The sequence below is a fragment of the Thamnophis sirtalis genome, unplaced genomic scaffold, assembly GCF_051295495.1.
Source record: "Thamnophis sirtalis isolate CommonGarterSnake01/CBP01778 unplaced genomic scaffold, rThaSir2_p1.2 scaffold_4, whole genome shotgun sequence".
Classification (NCBI taxonomy): Eukaryota; Metazoa; Chordata; class Lepidosauria; order Squamata; family Natricidae; genus Thamnophis; species Thamnophis sirtalis.
The window spans coordinates 20,729,380-20,753,579 of record NW_028261384.1 but is presented as its reverse complement, the minus strand read 5'-3'; the positions used below and the strand labels follow the sequence as shown (position 1 = coordinate 20,753,579).

At 36.6% G+C, this 24,200-nt stretch overlaps 1 protein-coding gene and 1 long non-coding RNA gene across 4 annotated transcripts in view; one reads left to right on the top strand and one right to left on the bottom strand.

Annotated features, from left to right (window-relative positions):
• Positions 1-34: 34 nt before the first annotated feature.
• Positions 35-24,005, bottom strand: LOC106537564 (uncharacterized). 2 transcript variants are annotated; one of them, XR_015696321.1, is made up of 7 exons: positions 23,822-24,005; positions 23,259-23,361; positions 22,616-22,670; positions 20,884-21,019; positions 16,822-16,915; positions 2,985-3,169; positions 35-336 (listed from the first exon to the last, which is right to left on the bottom strand). It is a non-coding gene; the product is annotated as an uncharacterized LOC106537564 (long non-coding RNA). The 2 variants fall into 2 exon arrangements; XR_001312660.2 differs by lacking the exon at positions 22,616-22,670 and having other exon boundaries at positions 23,822-23,997.
• Positions 23,543-24,200, top strand: part of ZEB1 (zinc finger E-box binding homeobox 1) — an 80,710-nt gene continuing 80,052 nt past the window's right edge. For both annotated transcript variants that reach the window (XM_087712554.1, XM_087712553.1), the window contains exon 1: positions 23,543-23,628. In XM_087712554.1, coding sequence (XP_087568680.1) covers positions 23,571-23,628 — 58 coding nt within the window. In that variant the 5' untranslated portion in view covers positions 23,543-23,570. The remainder of the gene's footprint in view (positions 23,629-24,200) is intronic.

Genomic DNA, 24,200 nt, shown 5'->3' with positions numbered 1-24,200 from the left:
TTGGTAATGAATAAAATAAAGCACATGGGAAAACTTTTACCAGGATGTACTTATTTATTTTAATAGAATACCTAACAGCACCATAACCACCATACATTTTCAAGTTATCCTGTTTTTCATGCAGACAAAGCTACAAAGAATTCATTTACCTCTTAGTGAAAGTATTTGTTTTTCCCACAGGAAGTTACCTGGTCCCATAGTTCTAACCAATCACGGATAAACACTAGCATCCTAATTTTCATTTTTGCTTTGTTAAGATTTTCCTTTCATACAATCTTGTTTTTGCTCAATACACTATTATTTCCATTATACTCTGCCGTGGTGGATCAATAAATCCTGGTAGAAAGAAATGGAAAGAAGCATATAAGATTTTATAGCAAGTTATAGAACTTTAATTTAGAACAAATATGGTCTTGCCAAGAGCTGTCTCCAATAGATGTTTACTGAAAAGCAGTATTTATTTCCTGTTCTTAGAGCCTCTTCTCCAGAGATTCCTGTACTTGGACACAAACTTTTGAAAATAACATTTTTATTCCTCTATTGGTGTTGCAATTTTAGACACTAGTACTGACGTTATAGTTGTCCCAAAAATTGTTGTAAAAACTCAGCTGAATAGACTATACCTTTCTCTCACCTAAGCCCCTTCGACAGTGCTGACAGTAGTATATCACTTCTTAGTGGCTCCTAGTTGGCAGCTATTATTTTCATTTCCCAAAGTTGTTCCTGCATAACACGTGGAACATTACTCTCCTAATGAATGACACTCTATAATGACATAATGCTATTCCAGGAATACTGGAATACTCTCTACTCATTTCTACCACTTTTAAAAGCACAGGATATCTCTGACAAACATAAATACTGAAAGTGCTACCACTGGACTAGACATTCCAATGTTCCAAATAAATTGCATTGTATTTATTAATTAAGTGATCAAGAGTGGCATTCAGGCAAGTGCATGGAATTCCCTAGAGATTACAGGTAGTTGTTGAGTTACCACCACAATTGATACCAGAATTTTGGTGGCTAAGCAAAGAGGTTGGTTAAATGAATCACACTCAATTTTACCCCTTTTTTCTCTCAGTTATTAAACAAATCACTACAGATAAGTGAATCATATGGTTGTTAAACAAGTTTGGCTTCCCCCATTGACTTTGCTGGCTGGAAGCCATCTGGGAAGATCGCAAATAGCAATCACACGACTCCAGGATGCTGCAACCATTATAAATACATCCTGGTTGCCAAGCTTTCAAATTTTGATCATGGGGATGCTATGATGATCATAAGCATGAGGAACAATTGTAAGTCACTTTTTCAAGCGCTGCTGTAACTTCAAATGTTCAGGAAACAAATAGTTGTAAATTGATGACTACTTGCATGAGAAAAAAAGTCAGTTGCTGTAATAGAAAAGGTACATGGTGAATAGAAATGATGCTCCCATCAGTTCTATGCTTATTCACCAGGTGATAAATACTTCAGTTATTTGTGAGCCTCATCTTAAAGATAGCTGTTGGGAACACACTTAATTTTTAATCCATACATTTTTAAATACAGAATCAATGACTAAGTTTTCACAAAGTGACTCACTTTCTAACCAGTGATTCAGTGACAGTCAGCCCTGTCCTGGGTTATGACTTGAGCCACTGCCACTACTGCTGAGAAAGAGCCCTGGCAGCTTCCAGTACAGGGCTGGCAGTTTGACAAACAGTTTGAGAAACTACATCACAGAAGAAGTGGTATGTCTACCATGGAGGATGCAATCTTTATCAATTTGGATAAAGGAGGCTGATGGAGTGTCAATCACTTGCCAGGGAGGCAACAGGTGGGGCATATTATAATTTGCTGTTTAATAACAACATAATACAACAGAGAGAGAGATGCATGTACATATACTATTGAATGTGTGAATTTTCAGACTTTGTGAAAATTTCTTTCCAAAATTCTTTTATGTATTGTTAGCAAACTATGATTATGTGACAACTTACCAACCAAAGATTCTCTTAAGAAAGAATTCTATAATGAATAATTGTGAGCAAATATTTTCTGAAATATTTTAGAACTATTGAATAAAACAATTTTATTACTTGAGCCAATGGTTAAATAAATCATGGGCTAAGAAATGGATAAAGGCAACAAACGCTGCTTCTGACAATATTAAATAACTTTAAAGTGACTGTCCATTCCAACTTACTTTGGGGGAGGGGGAGATATTTTGCTCAATATTTTCTAATTCTCCAACTCTTGGAACAAAAACAAACAACCCAGATTATTCTTTTTTGAAACAGGAATTCTTTTGCGTGTTGGGTTTTTCCCCTATATATATGCTAGATTACTCAAGTCACTTACTAAACTGAAATAGTGTAGTATCTCAAGCAAGCTAGCTCATCATTTAAGTAGTATTAACCCATTTCAGATACTCACTCAAATGAAATATCACCATAATGTAATGTAACCACTTCCTACAGATGTTCATATATGAAAACTAAATTAAAAACCTCTCCTAGATTGCAGCAAAGAGATGGTGAAAATTGAAGCTGAAATTTGGTAGCCCCGCAGCAGATGTGTGCATCACTGCCCACGTTAACTAGATCTTATAGAGATTATGATCTAAAGGGATTCAGACAGGCTATACATGACCCTTAGACAAGATTCCTAAGAGATGCCTAGACAAAGCTTCTCCAAGCTTAAAGAGGGTGAGGAAGTCTGGAAGCTAGGCTGCCTTTAAGAGAACAATATATAATTAATTTACAGTGTTTGAACACAGAACAAGCTTTCATAATTGGTTTCAGTCAACAGTTTTGCCACAGCAACTGAAGCTGGTTCTGGAACCAAATGCTTGAAGGATTCTTGTTCAAGAATCCTTAACTTGAACTTAATGAGGAGATGAAAGGTCAGTTGCCATCCTGTCCATATTTACATGATAGTAAACCCAACTGAACTTTGAATACGTAAACATATATAGGATTTCATACAGTAATCCATACCTTACAAAGCAGCAATTCATTTTTTATTCTATTCATCTAGTCACTTCAGAGGCAAATAAATTGCTGATGTTCTGATCTGACTGCCTTCTTTGCTGAGAAAAAAAACAAGTGATTCTTCTCATAGTCTTAACCAAAGGAGCCTGTTTCTTTTGATCCCACTTGTGGCTGAAAGGCAAGTTAGAAATCTGTTTGATAAATAAAACAAAATGAACAGTTTCTATCTAAGAAAGTGAAACAGTTGTTCCTTAGTTCGGAAATATTGAATTGTCTCTTTTGGAAATGTTGGATGAAATAGTAGTAAATTACTGTTAGATTTCCCTAGCAGGAATTAAACACCTTGTTGTCGCAGAATGACAAGGTAAAAAGAAAAAAAATAGGTTATCAATTAAAAGCTGTTCTACAGATAGTCCTTGACTTATGATAGAATTTCCATTGCTAAGCAAAGTGGTTGTTAAATTAGTGGTGTATGATCTTACGACTTTTGCAATGGTTGTTAAGTGAATCACATGATTAAGCAAATCTAGCTTCCCCATTGACTTTGCTCATCAGAAGCCGACAGGGAAAGTCACAAATGAAGATCATATGATCCTGGCATGCTGCAATCATTGTAAATATATGCCATTGGCTAAGCTCCTGAATTTTGATCATGTGATGGGGTGGTGTCACATGATCAAAATTTGGACTCCTGGGAAGAAGGCGGGGCTTAGCAGTGAGAAGACGGAGTTTCAGGCTATTCCTGAAATTCCTCTATTCCGAAGGATTTTTGGACGGGTTTTTTGGACCCTAGCTGTCCCGGAGACGACAGTGAAAGGTGAGGGGAGACCCAGGACCTCAGAGACATTCGCAAAGTCTCTGGGGGGGGGGGTATTAACCCCTCGTGCCAATTCCTTTCTGGATTAGCTGCGTGCTAACTGAAACTGCAGGTTGCCCCTAAGAATGGCAGAAGTGATGTCATCTGGTAAGCTGATTTTATTATTCAAGAGAGACTGTCCGCACTAAAAGCTTAAGCTAATTGAAACCAAAAAATAGAAGAATCTAGCGGCGAATTGGTCTTTTTTTAATGGATTTATGGCTGGTGGCTACTTTATTTCTTAAACGCTTCAAGGAACGTTTCGGCAGCCCTCCCCACTGACTCTTTCTAAGTGGATCGTAAAGTCAACTTTCTACTAATTAGCCCTTTACGATCTGACATTTTTATTACTTGGCTGTGTTTACGATCAGATAAGATTGCACAGTTTCCAGCGTGTTTTTACTTGCAATTTCTAACTACGACACATCATGGCGTCTGAAAATACTTCTAAGGTCTCACTCCAGATTCTTTTTTTCGCATGTCGAGAGCTTTTTGACTCTTTTCAGAGATTGGAAAGAAAATTGGATCATCTGATTTTAAAATATGAAGGAAAAACTGAGATCGTTGAATGTTTGAATGTTCCTGAAATACAAATGGAAAATGTGAGAAATGGCGTCTGGTCTATCTCAGAGGAAGAAAGGAGGGGGGGAGCTATAAAGAAGGTTCATTTAAAGAGACAGAGTGCAGGAGAAATGAAAACTCCACCCTTGAGAATTAAAGTCAATTTGAAAAGTTTTACAAGCCTGGGACAACATTATTATTTCATCACTGACATTCAGAGCCAAAAGGTGCGAAGATATCTGTGTCTGGACTTGCTTATAAAAACATTTGGTAAATTTATCCAACGAATGGCAATTGGATTGAGAAAATTTTGCTATTGGAGGGACACAGGCTGACAGATGGAAGAATACAACTTAAAATTAGCTAAATCTGATTACTTTAATTTGTAATAGATATAGCTGAATAATAATTGATATTGATGGTAATGTATACAATGTGGAATTGGCTGATAGATTGAAGAATACAATTGAAAACTAGTTAAACCTAATTGCTCTTTTTGTAACAGATATAGCTGAATAATAATTGATATTGATAGTAATGTATATAATGTGGAGTCGATATGATAAATAACAATTGGATATGAGAAAACATTTTTGGATTATACATAAAGAGTATTAATTACAATAATTATCACTATTATAAAAACTAAATAAAATACATACAATCAAATGTTAATCAATACTGGGAAAATGTTATGATATATGATATAATTAAATATTATGGATGTTCAGCTAAAATAGGATATGAGGATTTGATGTTAATAGAGGATTTTACAAGTAAGTAAATGAAATGTCAGCATGTGTTATGGATTAATTCTTTGGCATAGCTAAGGATGAAGGATGTTTAAATAACTATAGGTAATTAAAACTGGAGGTATAATGATGTTAATATGGTAAACATTTGAGTTAAGATATTTGAATTAATATGAGTTAATGGAAGAGAAGCACCAAAGCATGTTGTAACCAGTTGATATACTTCTTCTTTTTTATAATAGATACCTGTGTTTTGTTTTTTTTCCTGCCTTGTCCTTTGTCGTTTTTGTCTTTTTTTGTTTTATCTTTTTTTTTTTTTTGCCTTTTCTTTTTGATTTTTTCTTTTCCCACTGGTGTGGGCAGGTATTGTTCAAGATTATTACTTGTATTAATATTTTTAAATAATAATTACAGTCAAATGAAAATGGATATATAATAATGCTTGAGTTAATATGAGTTATGTTTGTTGACCGTGGAGGATCTGTAATCGATTGATACATTTTCTACAGATGTAAAGAAAGATGCTGTACTTGTTTCAATTAAAATTAAAAAAAAACATTTATTAAAAAAAAAATTGGGACTCCTGGCAACTGGTATTTAAAACAGTTGTAAGTGTGAGAATTTAGGCACATTGTAACTTTGAACAGTTCCTAAACGAATTATTGTAAATCAAGGACTACCTGCATATTACTAATATTTCACCCAGGTTTCTCAGACAGGTTTCTCAATTTTATTGTTACATTCAGACATTGGAGACACAACATTTATATTTAAAAAATACACAGAGATAATAATACACATGGACTCTTTTTAAAAAGCATGCAATATTATTTCAAAAGTGAGCATTTTCAAGCCAATTTCCTGAATTAGCCATCTAGTAATTTCTATCCTTGGAACTTTTCCTAGGCAACTCAATTTAATAGTAATAAACAAGGAGTGAATAATCATAATTAGAAGAGTTTTTATTTAACTGTCTGAGCTTTCACAATATGCCGTCCCACAGTTAACCATGGTCTACTGAATAAACAATACAGTTTTTAGTTGGTCAGAACTCATGATTTGTAAAACCTGGTAGCTAGGGTATCACAATACAGTAACTCAAAGTCAAATAAGCAAAAGGATATGGCATGATATATGAATGTAGCCATTATTTTCATTTTTCTCACTACTTGAAAATAATGATTATTTTACTGCGTTGATTGAAGATATACCAACCATGTTTATATAGGATGACAGTGGAATTGGAAATGAGATGGTTCAGAGGAATCTGTATAAGCAAGGGTTTGCACTTAATACAATACAATACAATACAATAGCAGAGTTGGAACGGACCTTGGAAATCTTCTAGTCCAACCCCCTGCCTAGGCAGGAAACCCTATACTGTTTCAGACAAGTGGCTATCCAACATCTTCTTAAAGATTTCCAGGGTTGGGGCATTCACAACTTTTGGAGGCAAGCTGTTCCACTGATTAATTGTTCTAACTGTCAGGAAATTTCTCCTTAATTCTAAGTTGATTCTCTCCTTGATTGGTTTCCATCCATTGCTTCTTGTACTACCCTCAGGTGCTTTGGAGAATAGCTTGTCTCCCCCTTCTTTGTGGAAGCCCCTGAGATATTGGAATACTACTATCATGGCTCTTCTAGTCCTTCTTTTCACTAAACTAGCCATGCCCAGTTCCTGCAACCGTTCTTCATATGTTTTAGCCTACAGTCCCCTAATCATCTTTGTTGCTCTTCTCTACTCTTCTCTTTGTAATCACCTCTTCTGTCATCTAATCACTAAGCCATTTGGCAACAGCAAAATTGTACCATTAACATTTTATAGATGTTATTATTTCTGCCCCCAAAGTCTTTCCTCTCCTTTTTACTTTACAATTTCAAGCTCCCTCTATAATTTACAAACTTACAAATTTACAGGCTTTAGAGCTAGACAATGGTTCAAAAATATATATAGTGAAAGGTCTGTTCTATTCTGTGCTATTCTGTTTCACTCCATTCCATTCCATTTCTGCATGAAAGTGGATTGCTATCTTCTAAGAAGTACTTCCTAAAAGTACATTTGATGCTCTGAAAATCCAAAATACTTTTGCAGTGTAAAACAGAAGAGACAAATTGACTAGAACAGATGAATGACATCTTCAGTGACATGTGGTTACAATAAAATTATAAACATGAAAAAGAATCCTGTTTGCTAAAATAATTAAAGAAATCTTGTTAAGAGTTACAGAACGGAGTGAGCCAGCTGTATAGAGACTGTTACTAAGAGAAAAATCTCCAAATGAACACGAAATGAGAAGAACAAAATATTCAGGGAAAGCATAAAGTGTACGAGAGCAAACTTGAAACAGCACATATACTACCAAAGGCAACAAAATACACCATATGGAAGAAAACATCCATTCTCAACAAATTAGTGTTTAATAACAATGAAATAGCAATCATAGCAAACAAAAAAAAAAAACAAAAACATTTGTTATGCATCAAGAAACTTATTTGGATAATAATTTGTCTCAGGCGTATTAAGGTATTTGTTATAATATACAGTTTTAATCCATGAGAAGGCTTACTCTGAGGTATGGGACATCAGACACTTTTTTGCACTGTGGAAAAATAAAACCAAGAAGGCTGGAAGGGAAACATTATTTTCATTCCTAAACTATGATACATTAAAGACTCATTATTTTCTTCTGGCATGATTTTTTTTGTAGGCAAAACCGTATTTCAGAGCTGAACAATCTGCATTCCCAGGGCTCCAGGATTCCAACATAAATTCTACAGACACAGAAGCAACATTGATAGTGTTCTTGCCATAAGTAAATGCTGAAACATGGTGCATTGAGGGTAAAGGGGATGGCTGGAGCAATCCTGGACTCAAAACCATTCTACTTCTCCTATAACCTTTTGGGTTTGGCTTTTCTCATTTAAGTCAGCCTGGAACGCAGGTTGTTTATTACTGAGTTCACACATGACACTACACTGTATGTGATTTGCTTGGTTTAGGCTGGTCATCATCAACTGTGGTTTAACATAATGAACCAGATCATTTCCTCTCTCATTCAATTAAAATAGAAGGGAAAGGAGGGGGAAAAAACCTGCTGGGGTCAAGGGGCTTGGACATGCCACCTGTCTACTTTGAGCTAGCAAAGCCCTGGATCTTTATAGCTGCTCTACTATTTCCCTAGTTGCAATACTCCATGGACTCCCATAGCTTACTTTTCACTGAACTAAATGGGGATAACTTAATAGGTATGTATGGATCACATTGTATATATAAAATTTAAAATGTTCTTCAAGTTATTTTTAGTACTTGTATTTTTATAATAGAGATAGGTGGTAGGAATCTGGGAGCAGACCACACACAGCACAAAGTATTTGATACCAATTCTACTTTCTCATTCTCAGTCTTATCCCTGCTGCAAAGTCACCAGATTATCAGTGGTCTTTGTCTCCAGCAGGTATTGTCAAATGACACATTGCTTTGTAGCAAGACAAAGATCCATGATCTTATTATGGATGAAACAGTCAACCTGACAAGTGTTACTAAGACTCATCCATATATGCACTCCTGGATTCTATTCATCAGCTATAATTTCAGGACAAGAGAATGTGTTTAGCAATAGCAGTAGACTTATATACCGCTTCATAGGCCTTTCAGGCCTCTCTAAGCGGTTTACAGAGAGTCAGCATATTGCCCCCAACAATCTGGGTCCTCATTTTACCCACCTCGGAAGGATGGAAGGCTGAGTCAACCCGTGTTGGCAATTGTCATCTGAGAAACCTTAGCAGGTTCCTGAAAACCAGATATGAGACGATATGGTTAAAGTTGGATTCTAAGGAGTAATTGATCTATGTATAAGCTGACCAATTCCATCATATAGCTGGTAGTGAAATCTCCAAAACTGATAGTTCTGGGAGAGTTACAGTTGCCCTCGTGGTGTAAAGTATTGTCGAGCTCAGAAGATCACAACCATCAAGTCAAGTGTCAGCCCCACTAGGTAGACCAGATCAGGAAAACAATTCTATATCTCCATCAAAGTAATATTCTTTACTCTCAGCATCAGAAATGGATGTGACCCAGATTATTGAAGGTCCAATACATATATGGCATTAGATCTGTTTTATATCTGTTTCTTTTTTAATCTCAGGGAGGTTGAAATATAAACTAAAGGCAGAGAACATTACATTATGTGTTAGTCATGATAAAGTCACTCTCTGGTTGCTTTTGGGCTTGTTGACTTCCCCCACCCCCAACAGTTCTATTTGATCAATCTGCTGTAGCACCTTGATTAATTTGAATTGATTTCAGAGACTGTTTGAGGTTTTTCTTGGGATCTGGTAAACATTTGACAGCAATCCCTGCCTGAATGAGTGCATAATCAGATCCTCCCCCCCACCCCAATGCAGCCTCTCTTGTTCATTGATCCCACACAGGATTCTGATTTTTCATGGCACTTCAGAAGCTGAAACAACAAAAATACACCACTGGAGAAATACAAACAGCCAATTCAACCAAGCACAGGTAAGAAAGAGTCCACGTCAATGATTGTACTGTAGCAATAAGAACAGCTAAACATAGCTTCTCATCCACTCTTATCGCATACACAAATAGCTAGCAGCCCTGTTTAAAGTGATCCATTCTCAAGCTGGGGACAGATAGGTCACAATAATATTTACATGGCTGTTATAAATAATACTCTAGGAATCTTGATTTTATTTATTGTTATTTATATATTAAGTTTTTAATATATTTAACATTTTCATTATTAATTGTACACTGCTCAGAATCACATTCAGTGAAATGAGCAGTCTTGGTTAGTTGCTAAATAAAAAATAAAATAAATTTGATGAATCAACTTATTTAGATCACTTTAGCACTGTTGAATCAGCAGGATCATGTGCTGTTTACTTGATAAATGCTTGATCCTCTAACTCCTGAGAAAATTGACAGCTCCTTATATAACTCAGTTAGTTGCTCATTAGATTCATGTATCTATAGGTGAACTGTGGAAAATCCAAAGGGTGGATTTTCATTCCACTTAAGGTAAATTCATCCTTGAGCGGAGATGGGTCTGTCTGGAAGGAGGGGATAGTACACCCTCTGCTTGTGAAATCATTGCTGAACCCAACAATTCTGGGCAGTGTTTATCTAGTTTTCAACCTTCTCCTTTAGGATACATTTATTGAAAGGATGATTAGACTACAGCTCCAGCAGAGCCCAGAAGCAAATCATCTGTATCCCTTTAGTAGTTTCATGCCACGTTGCAGTATACAAAAAACCCTTTTTACATATATTTATGTCCTTTGCAGAATCAGGGTGTGGCTCATGAAATTGTCCTGATTCTTCTTGCCAGTAGCTTTCAATATCATTGATTATGATATCCTTCTAGACTGTCTGTAGGATTTGGGAGGGTTCTCTTCATGCTCAGCTTTAGCCAATGTTGGGAAATGAAGAAAAGCCCATATCAAAAAACCCAGTTTGAAGAGTGTCTCACAAGACACTGCCAACCAAGTGCTGCTGCCAAAGTTTGTATCTAAATGTAGAGGATCAAGCTTAAACTAAGTCCTGACCAGATCAAGTCACTACGCATTCATGGTTCTCCATCTCTGGTTTGTATGGGATGGCACTTATCCATACAGTATTTTGTAGTTTTGGCAGTGGGAGTGGAGTCCTTCTTGATTACAGCTTCTGCTTAAAAAACAAGCAACTGTAACCAAGAAGGCGTTTGCACAGATTTATTTAATGCACCAATTGCTCTCCTTCTAGGACTATCTCTTTAAACCACTCATACCTTAGCCACCTTGAGTAGGGATGATTGCAATGTGCTCTGAATGGTGTCAAATCTGAAGAACACTCAGAATGCAGTGACACAAGCCATAATGGCCACACTTTAATACACCCATGTAACCCATCTGCTATATGAGATGTACTGCTTACTAGAAATTTAAGATGCTGATTATCATCTATGAAACCATTTGTGGCAAAAGGGCTGAGGGACTGCCTCTTCCCATTATCTCTGCCTACCTCCAGAAGATCAAACAGAGTTGCATGCTTCATGCCCCACCCATTAAACTAGATCATTCTCCCTGCTTAAAAAGGCACATTGGTACAATTCCAATGTGTAAGGACAATCTATCAAGCACCCTTCTGCATCCCTAAAACTGGCATATATTATTGGATACATTTTTCCTATTGGATTAAGTTACTATTTTTTCCAGCCAGTCTGGCTCCTCTAATCGTGGTAGAAAACTAATTCTTTTTGAAGTCAGTTATTTTACAAGAAATTACAAATCGGCAGTTTTTTTAGGGCTGCAGTCTCCCTGATGATCTATGAATACTTATTGCTATCAACTAACATGCCTTTTCTAGAAACATTTTCTTGAGTACCACGTAAGAACAACACAGTGTCCTACTAAATCAGATCCTGTCCCATCTATTCCACTAGTCTATATTTGCAGTGGCCAACTAATGGCACAAGGAAGCCTGTTAGTCTCCCTGGAAATGCCCTTCAGAAGCAGTCACATTGTTGTCAAGACTAATAGCTATTGATCCCCATGACTTCCATGAATTGATACAAATCTTGTTTGAAGAAGCTGTTAGCTCTTCTCACCCATTTCAATCAGCAAGGTATCTCAACCAAAATGTAAAAGGGCCTTAGGTTTGGATAGACTCCACACTTCCCAACCTGTTACTGAGGAGAGATTTCAATTTTCTCTCTCTCTCTCTCTCTCTCTCTCTCTCTCTCTCTGTGTGTGTGTGTGTGTGTGTGCGCGCGCACATCCTGTGACCTGATTTTTTGGAACTTTTTTTGTGGAAATCATTAAATGAATCAATTTTTTCTATGAGCTATTTGTTTTATGCCAGAAACTGGAAGTACATGTTGAAAACCAGCAAAAATGTCACAAATCATGATCATGTGACCACAAGACACCACAAATGACTATAAAGGACCCAGTTGCTAAGTGCCGAAAAAGCAATCACATGACTGCAGGAGTGTATGCTGCTATTATAACATTGAAAATGGCCATTTTATAATTTTAAAGATTTTAATAATAATTAAAATACTTGTACATTTTGTACACTTGTACTTGTGATTGGCAGTGGTTACTATTGCAGGCTCCTTGTGCTGCCTGCCGACTGCCTGCAGTTTGGCAGTTTGATTCTGACCGGCTGAAGACTGACTCAGACTTCCATCCTGGGTAAAATGAGGGTCCAGATTGTTGGGTGCAATTGTTGCTGATTCTGTAAATGGCTTAGATATGGCTGTAAAACACTGTGAAGTGGTCTATGAAATCTATGGAGATTCTCAGTCAACCAAGTCATGGTTGTCCCAAAGGTGCTTTTTCAAGAGGCAACTGGACTTTCTGGTTTTTCTTTGAACACACTTTGAAGAAACAAAAAGTCCAGTTGCCTCTTGAAAAAAGCACCTTTGGGATAAATCTAAGTGACATTGCTACATTTTGTTTTTAACTTTGTTTTATGCCATCCAGAATCAATTGTCTATGAAATGAATGGCCACATAAACATGACAAATAAAATGTAATTATTTTTTTTAAATTCTGTAAGTAGAGATAATGTTACTGCAATGGACGGGCTGCCCGTAATATGTTGACATTTAGCAAGAAATGCTCTCATTTCTAGCTAAAAATTGGTTGCTTTAACTCCTATCTTAAGTTCTGTTATCAGATCAATCTGACCATATTTCAGAGAATGTTGCTAAATATTACTCTAAAATACGCTGTAAAATAAAATCTAGCAACTTATATTTCTACTCCAGTTTTTCTGATGATCACATTCAGATAAAGTTCTTATCTCTATAATACGTAGCTGCAACTTAATGTATATTTCAATTGTTCTTCTATACCTCTATACAGATCTTGGAGATATGATAAATCAGAATCATTATATATCAAAAAAGGAGTCTCACATACAACAGTAAAACTTATTTACTTCCTTTTTACTACTTTGGGTGTTGAGTAAAACTGTTATAACTAAAGTCTAGGATAATACTTACAATTATGTTATATATAAAACTATTTAAAGTTTCAGAACGACATTTGTGAATGTTGTTCATTTACCACATAATCTAATCCAAATAGAATTCATGGGCTAAGAAAATATTTCTCTATTTAAGTCTTTAAAAATGAAGTGAAGGAAACAAACAACAGATATGAAATATTTCAAGTAATTTTTTTTGCATTCATGTTTTCATTATTTTCATTAAAATGTTAATTTTACATACAGGCAGACATATCTATTTACTAAAATACAAGCAATAGCACTTAGACTTACATATCGCTTTATAGTGCTTTCCAGTCCTCTCTAAGCAGTTTATAGTCAGAATATTGCCCCCAACAGTTTGGGTTCTCATTTTACCCACCTCGGAAGGATGGAAGGATGAGTCAACTTTCAGCCTGATGAGATTCGAACTGCCAAATTGCAGGCAGCTGACAGTGAGTTGAAGTAGCCTGCAGTACTGACTCTAACCATAGTGCCACCCCGACTCAAGTAAGATTCCATAATTCCATACATGCCTATAAAGTTAAATTTCAATTTTGCGCTGAATGAAAGTAAACTGAACAAGAAAAACTAAGGTTGCTATTGTTGCCAAAGGTAAGTTATATTTAACATACAAAATAATATTTTAATAGTTCTTTTCTCACTTAGTTCTAACAAAATATCTAGGGAAGTGCATGATCAAGATAGAACCAAATGATTATTATATTAATTCCTGCATTGTAGAGGGTTTATTAGTTTCAAAATTCCACATCATTTACTGAGCCACTCATTAAGTAGAAGACGTAACCTAAAATTGCCCAAGCCCTATTTATTGGTAAATATGTTCCATGAAAGTATGTTTCTTTTTCGTTTGCATTACTCTTTTAAATTACCATGTACACATTATTTCAGCACAACTCACCTGACAGGATAGCTGTTATGGGGATAATAGGAGGAAGAAGGAGCATTATGTATGTTTATTATCTTGAGTTACTTATAAAAATAATAAAGATGGGATATAAATAAATTAGTGTACTAATGCTATTCATGCTTTATCTATCTTTTTAATGACCTGTTTAAATTAAACTATGTATTATAACATTAAACAATTCCAAGAGTATAAATGTAGGTATGCCTAAGGCATTAATTTTACATTTGGGCCAATGTAGTTTACATTTTATTTCACATATATTGTTTTTCACAAAGAATATTCCTACATATATATTTGTCTTCATCGCACTTGTGTCTATTAAAGCCCAGAGCCTGCTCCTTTCTTAGGTTGTATAGCACATTTTGGAAAATGCATTCGAGTGTAATCCAGCCAATGCACAAGATGAGTATCGGATTTACATTACAGATTTTCATTTACATTGACTCTATTAACTTGTAAACACATGGGATAGACAGATTGACATCTAGCTTTTTCTAGGATCACACTTGAAGAGACATGGTGATAATAGTGGACATGGCTGTAAAGATCTAGAACTTCAAAATTTCCTTGAAAAGAGGCAGAGCTTATATTCAGAAAAGAATTGTCCTTCCTGTTCTCAAGAAATAATAATATCATGAAGCTCTGGCATTTGTCCATTTCCAAAGTTAAGTATTCACAGGCATTTCCAAGTTGCAATTGTATCATCCCAAAATTTACCAAAAAGCAATTTGAAAATCATCGATAATCATCTTCACTTCTCCCAACTTTGAAATATAGAGAACAGGAAATACAGAATATTATGAAATCATTGCCCTATCTAAGCTGCCATTGGTCCTAGAATTAAAAATAAAAGTAAAAAAGAACCACCTTATGTCCTTCAACATGAAAAAAGAAAATAAATTACTTGCACTTTCATGTCCTCATTTAATGTTATGTGCATTTCTCTGATCATATGCAAAAAAGAAAGTTTCCTGAACCATGGGAAACTGTGAGGCTCTTAACTCACTTTAGGGAGTCTATAGCTCAGAAGGTGGAAATCATAGAGAAGCAAGTTATTCCAAATGGGGAAGTCATGAGTTTCAGACTAGTTTTTCTGCACTCTACTGCAGCTGAGCCAGAAATAAATCAATTCAACTGCCAAATAGAAGAGATGACAGTGTAAGATCATACAGACAGAACTGATTCAGCAGCAGTACAGTGATTCAGAGCACATGGGGGAGCGTGTAGCACCTGTTGACAAATATTTTAACCAGTAGGGCCTTTGCCTGAGATTGTATGGTTACCCTCCGCAGCTATTGCTCTCTAGAAAAGACACATGTGATTTAAGGAAATACTGACAAGTGCTTCATGGGTTGCCTATGTTCAAGGCACTGTACAGCCCAGCCCACAAAACAACGCTTTAGCAATACTTACAGCATCTATCCTATAATATAGTGAGAAATATTTTGCAGTCTTGTCTAATCCAAAAATTGTGGGTTTTACTTGTGTTGCCATAATTTGTAGTATTTATGTCATCTCTACAAGCTATATTTATATGATTACCAGATTATTTTTAAATGTGATTTCAAGTATTATACATACATTAACAAATCTACAAAGCAGTATTCTGTAATCCCATGCAATATGATTTATGTGTATTCTTACAATAGCAAAAATATTTCATCTATAGTGCACCACAGATGGGATTAATTTAGTTTGTATTATAAACAAGTGCATTTGTTATCGAGGATTCCCAAACTCCCAAATGTTACTTGAAATTTTCAGAAGTCTTAGTCAAAAGGCTAATTTAGCCTTTTATTCAAATGAACAAAATGTTTCATGTATAGTATTTTTTCCCCTGTGTTCAATCATGTGTGATTCTCAAAGGCAAAATGTGGACAAAACTTTTCAAAAGTAGTTTGCCATTGTCTTCTTCCTAGGCTAAGAAAAAGTGACTGGCCCAAAATCACTTAGTTGACTTTGTGCCCAAGGCAACACCAGAACTCACAATCCCTGGTTTGTAACCTCATATTTTAACCACTATACCAAACTGACTTTCAATCAGGATATAGTGTACTTCAAGAGCAGCAAACATTATTCAAGAGCTTTGAATGATAAAGTCATTCTATTATTTTTCAACTGTGAAGTGTAACCTTTAGATAGTGTCCACTATAGAACTTTTCCAATAGATTGCCACTACTATTTTATCAGGAGCCATGACTGAGAATTCTAGGAAATCACACATTTAACACATCTGATGACAGAAGAAGTTGAGAAAGATAGTTCTATAACTTGCATTGAAATTCTCTATTCATTCACCTGGGATACGTTTACTAAACTTGTGTTCAGAGTATACTGTATCAGGCTGCATTGACTTATGGTAAAACATTTAGTAGAAATTTTTCAAATTTGAAGTCAAATTTAACCATAATCCTATACTTTTTTTAAAAAAAATTTACAGAATTAATGTTTAACTGTATTTAAAATGTCTAAGGCTAGTTACAGCATCTGTATAAGTGGAGGAAGTGATAACAGCTTGATATACGTCATCTCAATTACACTCAACAATTACACTAGGTAAACGACATATAATATCCTTTCCTAAATAATAATACATTTTTTTAACTATCTATAAAGAAAACTAAACACATATACTGTACATTATAAATGAGGTTTTTAGGAACGAGTTCTTTTGAAGTAAATAAAATATTTTATATATACATTTTTCTGTGTATGTGTGTGTGTGTGTGTGTGTGTATCTAACATACCTGTAGCTTTCATTTAGTGACTCTTCACTTATGATGGTGATGAAAAAGTAACTTTGCGATCAATCCTCGCATGTACTGTACAATCTCTTCAAGTCTATAAAACCAAGGAAAGCTGAAGTCATAGGTTCACTTAGTGACTGCTATACTTAATGACTAAGTTGCTAGTTACATATGAGATCACCAAACCCAACTTGGTTTGTCAATATACAATAAACAATAGATAGACAGATAAAGAATATGTATACTATGTGAAGCAGATGAATGTGATGTAACTCCTCAACAGGTAAACAATTATGCTTATCAGAAAGTTTACATAAAAATGCTTATATCAATCAAGTTTTAAAAATATTTTACATTGGGAGAAAGCACATAAATATTTTATTATAACTTTTTTCCTTAGGGATGTGAAAACGGTAGCAGTTATTAATATCTTCTGTAGCTTCTTTGAAATTACCTCAAGATTTGAATGGCTCCAAATCTAGAGCACTAGTGTTTGAATAGCCTGGAGTCCTTTTGCCATGTTTTTGGCATAGGTCCATGATGGCGAACCTATGACATGCCACAGGTGTCACGCAAAGACCTCTGAGGATGTGCCAGCCATCACTCCAGCCAAACGCCACCATGCATGAGCGCACACCTCCTGCCAATCAGCTGGTCTTCAGGTTGTCCATCATGCATGTGCGGGGACACATGCGGAAATGCGCGCACATGTGCAGGGGGAGGGGCACATGCACAGTGCACTTACATTGCATTTTGGGGGCTTGCACAGCACCCCGCTCCCCGCTTGGGCTTACAGGTTAGTGCAGGAGGCAACCTGGAAGCTAAATCAGGGCGCGGTAGCGGGCACATATGCAGAGGGGGAAGGGGAGTGCGTGGCCATTACTCGCGCATGTGCAGAGCACGCAGATGGGAGACATACGCACATTGCATTTTGGGTGCGGGCACATGCACATGCTTTTGGTACACAATGACAAAAAGGTTAGCCATCACTGGCATAGGTGACTGTAATCCTCTTTAGATTGTATGTGTTGTTTTCGTTATTCTTACCCTGATTTCTCATCAGTACTTATTTTTTCCTCTCTTGTTTTAATAATTTTTTTCTCTTTATTGTTGTAACAATTTGTAATCTGCTCAAATATTTTTCTTGATCCCAAACTTTGTTTATATGGATTATTGGGTTTTTCAATATTATTTTGTTTTAATTCTTCTATGCTGTTGTCGGCACCAAAAATAGAACAGATGAGTGTCCCCCATAGAGCTTTTTTTAAACAAAGAAATGATGGAAAGCTAGACTGATGGACTTACATTAAATAATAAGTTTTTGTGTTCCTACCTTCAAGTTTAAGGAAGAGGTAGAATCAGAAAGACATTTCTGCCACTGCTCTCCATATTTACAATATTGAATTGAAAATCTTACAGTGTGGTAGTGATGAACATATTATTGCTAAAGTCTATAAAATGTTACTGAATTTGAATTTGGGAAGTAAATATATAAAGCATTGTGTGATTCAATGAGTAAGGAACTTTGGGTGCAATGTAAAGCTTGAACAATGGGAGAATATGTGGACAAAAGATTTAAAGGTTTAAATTTCCATTAAATTATGATTTAAAAGAATTTTTTTTATAAGATGATGTATCATTGGAATTTAACACCAGATAATTTATTAAGAATGTATAATTTCCAATGAATGTTGGAAATGCAAATGTAAAGAAGGGACTTTTTATAATTTATGGTGGATATATGATAAAGCAAAGAAATAATAAGAGTAGGATTCATATTCTACTGTAAAAGTCCTTGGGTCCAAGGCACCCTTGAATCCAAATGCAGCTGAGTGGGCTTGTCTGGGCCGGTGGTCTGCAGCTTCCTTCTCATGGCAGAAATGGCTCTTTGGGCAGCAAAGATTTTTGCTATACCGAGGAAAGACCTTTAACAAACAGTAGAACCATAGAGCAAATGGTTTAGGGTCTCCTGCTCGAGCAGGAGGCTGGACTAACAGGTCCCTTCCAATCCTATGACTCAATGTTCTATGTAATACAGAAGATTCTAAAATTGAATATAAAGATAAAGCCAGAAACTTTTCTCTTGGGTGGAATGGAAAAAGATCTGGAAAAAATTGGAACATTGATGTTGTATATGTTGATGGCAGCAAGATTTACTTTATGCACAAAAATGGAAGGACACTTTGATTCCATAAATGGATGCATGGTTGCAAAAGCTGAATGAGTTAGCAGAGATGGCTAAATTGATAAAAGAAAAAAACACAAATACTTTTGTTTCCACTTGGAAAGCGCTTCTGAACTTCGTGCTTGAGGTGGTGGAAAAATGAAACCTTGATTTTTGGATTTTACTGATTAGATTTGCTGTTACAGAAAGAGCTAATTTATACTATTATGTAAAAATAAAAAGTTGAGATTCAATGTCACTTCTTATTCTACTGCCCCAAAATGAGTCAGACATCAATGTGTTTTCTTTCTTTTTCCCTTCTTCTCTACACTTTTTTCTTGCCTTTTCTTTCCCACATTTTTCCTATTATTTGCTTTTGTATTTCATATTATAAACTAATAAAAAGGATACAAAAGAAAAAATAGGCAGAATCCTGAGTTCCATTGTCTACAGTAACTTGAGATCCTATGAATATATAGTATATATGCTTATATCAACTGTTACTTATGCATTAATCTCTCCCATCTTTCTGAGATGTACATCCCTTTGTTATGTCAGGATCTGTCTCAATATTCTTTGGAGACAGTTCCACCAGCAGATGCTGTCTAATATATACTGCACTAAGCCATGATTATTTGCTTTGGGCCCTATGTTTGATTATACAATAGGTAGGCTAAAGCAGTGTTTTTCAAACTTTTTGTGCAAAGGCACACTTTTTTCATGAAAAAAATCACGAGGCACACCACCATTAGAAAATGTTTTTAAAAAATTAACTCTGTGCCTATATTGACTATATATAAAGTAATTTTCCCACGGCACACCTTACACTATGTCACGGCACACTAGTGTGCCGCGGCACAGTGGTTGAAAAACACTGGGCTAAAGTATGCTTACTGAGATTGGTTATAACCACAGACTTTTGCAAATCTGATTGTGCTCTACCTCCTCTTCTTCCTCCTCCTCCTCCTCAGAATTAGCAAGGGACTAAGTTGTTCTCAAATGTTATCTTGCTGTTCAGGACGCAAAAAGCTTTGGAATTGTTCCTGCATATTTCCATGAAGGTCATCTTTCCAATTCTCTACAATCATTGCATTAGAGTTAGGGTTGCAATTAAATGGGTGGCCCTGTAAATTGCTTAAATGAATAAGTAAAAGGTCATTGTGACACAAACTCTGCTTCTTACATCTGACCCAAAAGAAAGAGTGCAGAGCTCATATCATCAAATGATAGTGCACATTTATTGTTTTGAAAAAGAAATGAGTTATTTTGACACAATCAAGGTTAACTGTCTATGAGTCTGGCAAAAATAACGAATAATCAGATTTACTAAAGACACAGAAATATGTAGAATGATAAAACACTAGGGGAAAGAACACTGTCTTTAAAGAAATTGAAGGACATGGACTTAAATGTATATGAGCTTTTATATTCAGTTACTAACCATATTCTAATCCATTTCAAAACTCTTTTAGGGTAATAATTAGTATTGACTATGCAAATTATTCTATGGTATAACCTATTTTTAAGTACATGAAAAATAAATTGCTGTCACTAATCTGTAGAGGGGCTGGAGCTAACTATTATAATTAGACAAAATGAAGATGTAAGTATTACAGATCTGCAAAAGGAATTGCACTCTAATGCACAGCTTTTTAATCAGAAGAACTCTATTATCATTCTTGTAAACAGATGAATTTCATTACCCTTGTACATTATAATTTCACCAGTTTATTCTGAACTACTTCAGTAGAATTTAAGTTTTCAAAGTGTGTTTTCTGTTTAAGATCTCAATTGCCTTTCTGGATATTCCAAAATTCCAGGTAATCTAGCAACCATAATTTTCAATACCATTCAAGCATGAAACCAGTGGTTGTCTCTATTGGTAAAGATATACTTACCTATACATTAGTGTTTTGGAAATCTCTAATAATAGATGTCCTAGACAGAAGTATGCCAGCTTTTTTTTTAATTCTAAGATTTCGGTAATCTCCGAAAATGTTCTCCATTTTCTTTTCTTGGGCCCAAAGACTCTCACTGTAAAAAAAAAAAAAAGATTATTTAATAGTTTTCTTTAAATTAAGATCATTATCATATTCAACATTATTTTGCATTATATTGGTCACTGCAAGTAAAGAAAAAGGAAAAATAACTTCATACAGGTTCAAATTAGTTGTCCGTGTGTGTGTGTGTGTGTGTGTGTGTGTGTGTGTGTGTGTTTACATCTTAACATTCATCTTGAAAAATAGCTTGAAAAAGCAAACCATTCCACTTTCACCTAGAATATCTGACATGCTATTTCCTGCTTCAATCTCTTTATAGTTCAGGATCCATTCTAGAGAATTTTTGTATCTTTTACCAGCAAGAAACTGGTTGACAGGGAAAGATCTTTTCAGTATATTTTCTTGATTGCAAACTTTTCTCATTGAAAAGATTAAAGCTGGCCATTTCTTTCTTTAGTTTTAGATAATTTAATAGGCTTTTAAAAAATTTCTTCTATTTAAAGTGAATTTTACCTGGTTTAATTCTCTCATGTCTTTAACTGCAATCAAGTTGTAATTGTACATTTCTATTGTTATTAAAATTTATTGTAGATGCCCACTCCTGTCGACTCTGCGTAGCTTATAATACAATAATATAACACAATAATAAAAGCAGTTAAAATTGTTCTACTCCTTTACATTTATATGTATTTAATACTTGTATACTTGCTTAAAACTTATACAACTTTTAATTTATAGGAACTCATTTGAAGAATTTGTGTAACTGCAACTAGTCCTAGTTATGACAATAGAGCCCCAAAGTTTCTGTTGCTAAGTGAGATAGTTAAATGAAGTTTTCCCTATTTTATGGCCTTTCTTGCCACAATTATTAAGTTGGTAAGTTAGTAACATGGTTGTTAAATGAATCTGATTCTCCAATTGACTTTGTCAGGTCATAAAGGAGGATATTGCAGTCATCATAAATATGAACCAGTTGTCAAGCATCTGAATTTTGATCACATGACCATGGAGATGCTGTAATGGGCATGTGAAAAACAGTCATAAATTACTTTTTTCAGTGTTCCTGTAACTTTAAGCCATCACTAAATTAATGGTTGAGCCAAGGACTACTTGTATTATCCATATTAATTAGAATTAAAACCTATTACTTCAGAAAGATTTTCTTCTAAATTTGTATGTATCAGAAGAAATTGACCAATCATATAAAATAGTATATACCAGGGCACTGACTGAAATTGCACCACAGGTGAGACTGACAGTTGTTATATTTTGATTTTACTGATTCCTGATTTTTTCATTGACATTTTTTATTATTGATAATTACTTTAGTATTGTTATATACTATGGAATGTTTATTCAGAAATGGGATATAATTTCACCCAAATATACAGCAAGTGGAAATAGTGTTGGTTGCCGCTTCTAATCTATATTTATTCAAGAATGATAAATCAAATGTCAATTTGTTCCCAATTCCATTGGCCTTTCAAAAGACATGCCATAATAACCATTTTATTGCAAGAAAAATTACAAGTCTTTCTTTGTCTGAATTTGTCATGGCATAATCTTTTAGGGACTTGGATCCATGTGCTAATACTGGATAGTGGTGGTCTGGGAAGTGTATTCTATTTACCTGCAGGAAATACTACTTTCCCTTTCCTTTATCATTTCAAACACCAGAATCCACTCTGTTGATGACATGACAAAAGAAACAGATAAAAGGTTATATATGTGTTTTTCCTTCAGGAAAAACTCCACTTCATACATTTTTACTAATATGTAGTAATTAGTATACTATACTAATATAGGGGGACGTGGTGATGTTGGTTTTTTTGGCAGGGTAAAAGTAACGCATCCCATGGCTGGAAGTTGTGGCACAGGGCAGTTCGTGCCGTTATAAATCTTCGCCAGAGCGCTCTTTTAGAATGTGTTCATTTTTGTCTTCCTTTTAACTTTTTTCCGCGTTCTTTTCTGTCACGGGCTAGAGCTCCGTGTTATTAAAAAAAGAAAATAAAGTGAGAAAAGAAGGAAAACTTCGGTAACGAAGTTTCGGGTGGCCGTCTGCCGCTTTTTCGGTCCGTCCTGCTCGGCGGCAACGCCACACGGGCCATTCCCGCGCGGAGCTTGGCTTGGTGCGCCTGAGGAGACTCTCCGTTCCTCGCCCCTCCCCTTGGGTATCCCTCCTGTGAAAGGAAACTCCTCTGTGTCCCTTCGATCCCACCCCGCTCCCTGAGGGGTGTCCCGCCCCCTGCCCCCCCCCCCGCAATAAACAGTACCTGCCTACTGGCGAGCTGAGAGAAACTTTTCCCTCCTGCCGGTTCAAACGCGCTGCCGTAAAGCGGGCGTCTCCCCTGGCAACAAGGTTCCGGCGGCCGAGCACTAGGTGTAGGAAGGTGATGTAAAAAAGTAAAAAAAAAAAAAAGCACCACGCGCGCACGCATACACACACACACACACATACAGACACACTCACACCAAACCTCCCAGTGTCGTAAACCAGGTCCGGGCGGGGGCTGAGGGGGGAGAGAGAGAGCAAGGGGAGGGGGGGGAGGAGGTGACTGGAGCATTTAGACACAAGCGAGAGGATCATGGCGGATGGCCCCAGGTGTAAGCGCAGGAAGCAGGCGAACCCGAGGCGCAATAACGGTCAGTCAGCTTCGCCGGGCAGCGGCCCGAGCTTGGCTGGGGCCGCTCAATGCGCCGGGCCGGATCGGCTTGAGCTTGGGTGGAATGGGGAAGAAGGGGGGAAGAGAGAAGGGAAGGAGGCGAGAAGTAGAAAGTAATTGCCCGGGAGCTCGTCCCTAGGAGCCCGGTCCCTCTGCACCGTTAGATCCGCTACCTGCTGCCTGCCCGGCCGCCTGTCTCTCTGCGCTCCTTCCCCGCTTGGCTGCTGTTTCTTCTCCGCCTAGCGGTGCCTCCTCGCTCAGCCGGCTGCTGCTGCCCGGATGCCTCTCTTCGGCTCGGGGACCGTTACTCGCCGTCCGCAGCCACCTTGCCTCCCCTTCCTCTGCTTCGCAGGCTCCCCTCGCCCCGCTTTTCCCTCTTCCCGGGGCCAGAACTGAAGGGCTGCCCGGGGAGCTCCGATCTCCCACGAGGGGCAGCCGAGGCCGCTGCTTCTCCTCCCCGTCACCTTCGCAGCCCCAAACTTGCAAACTTATTACCTGGGCTGAGGCGGGTCTCGGCGGCTCCGAAAAAAAGGGGGAGGCCGCGCCACCCCG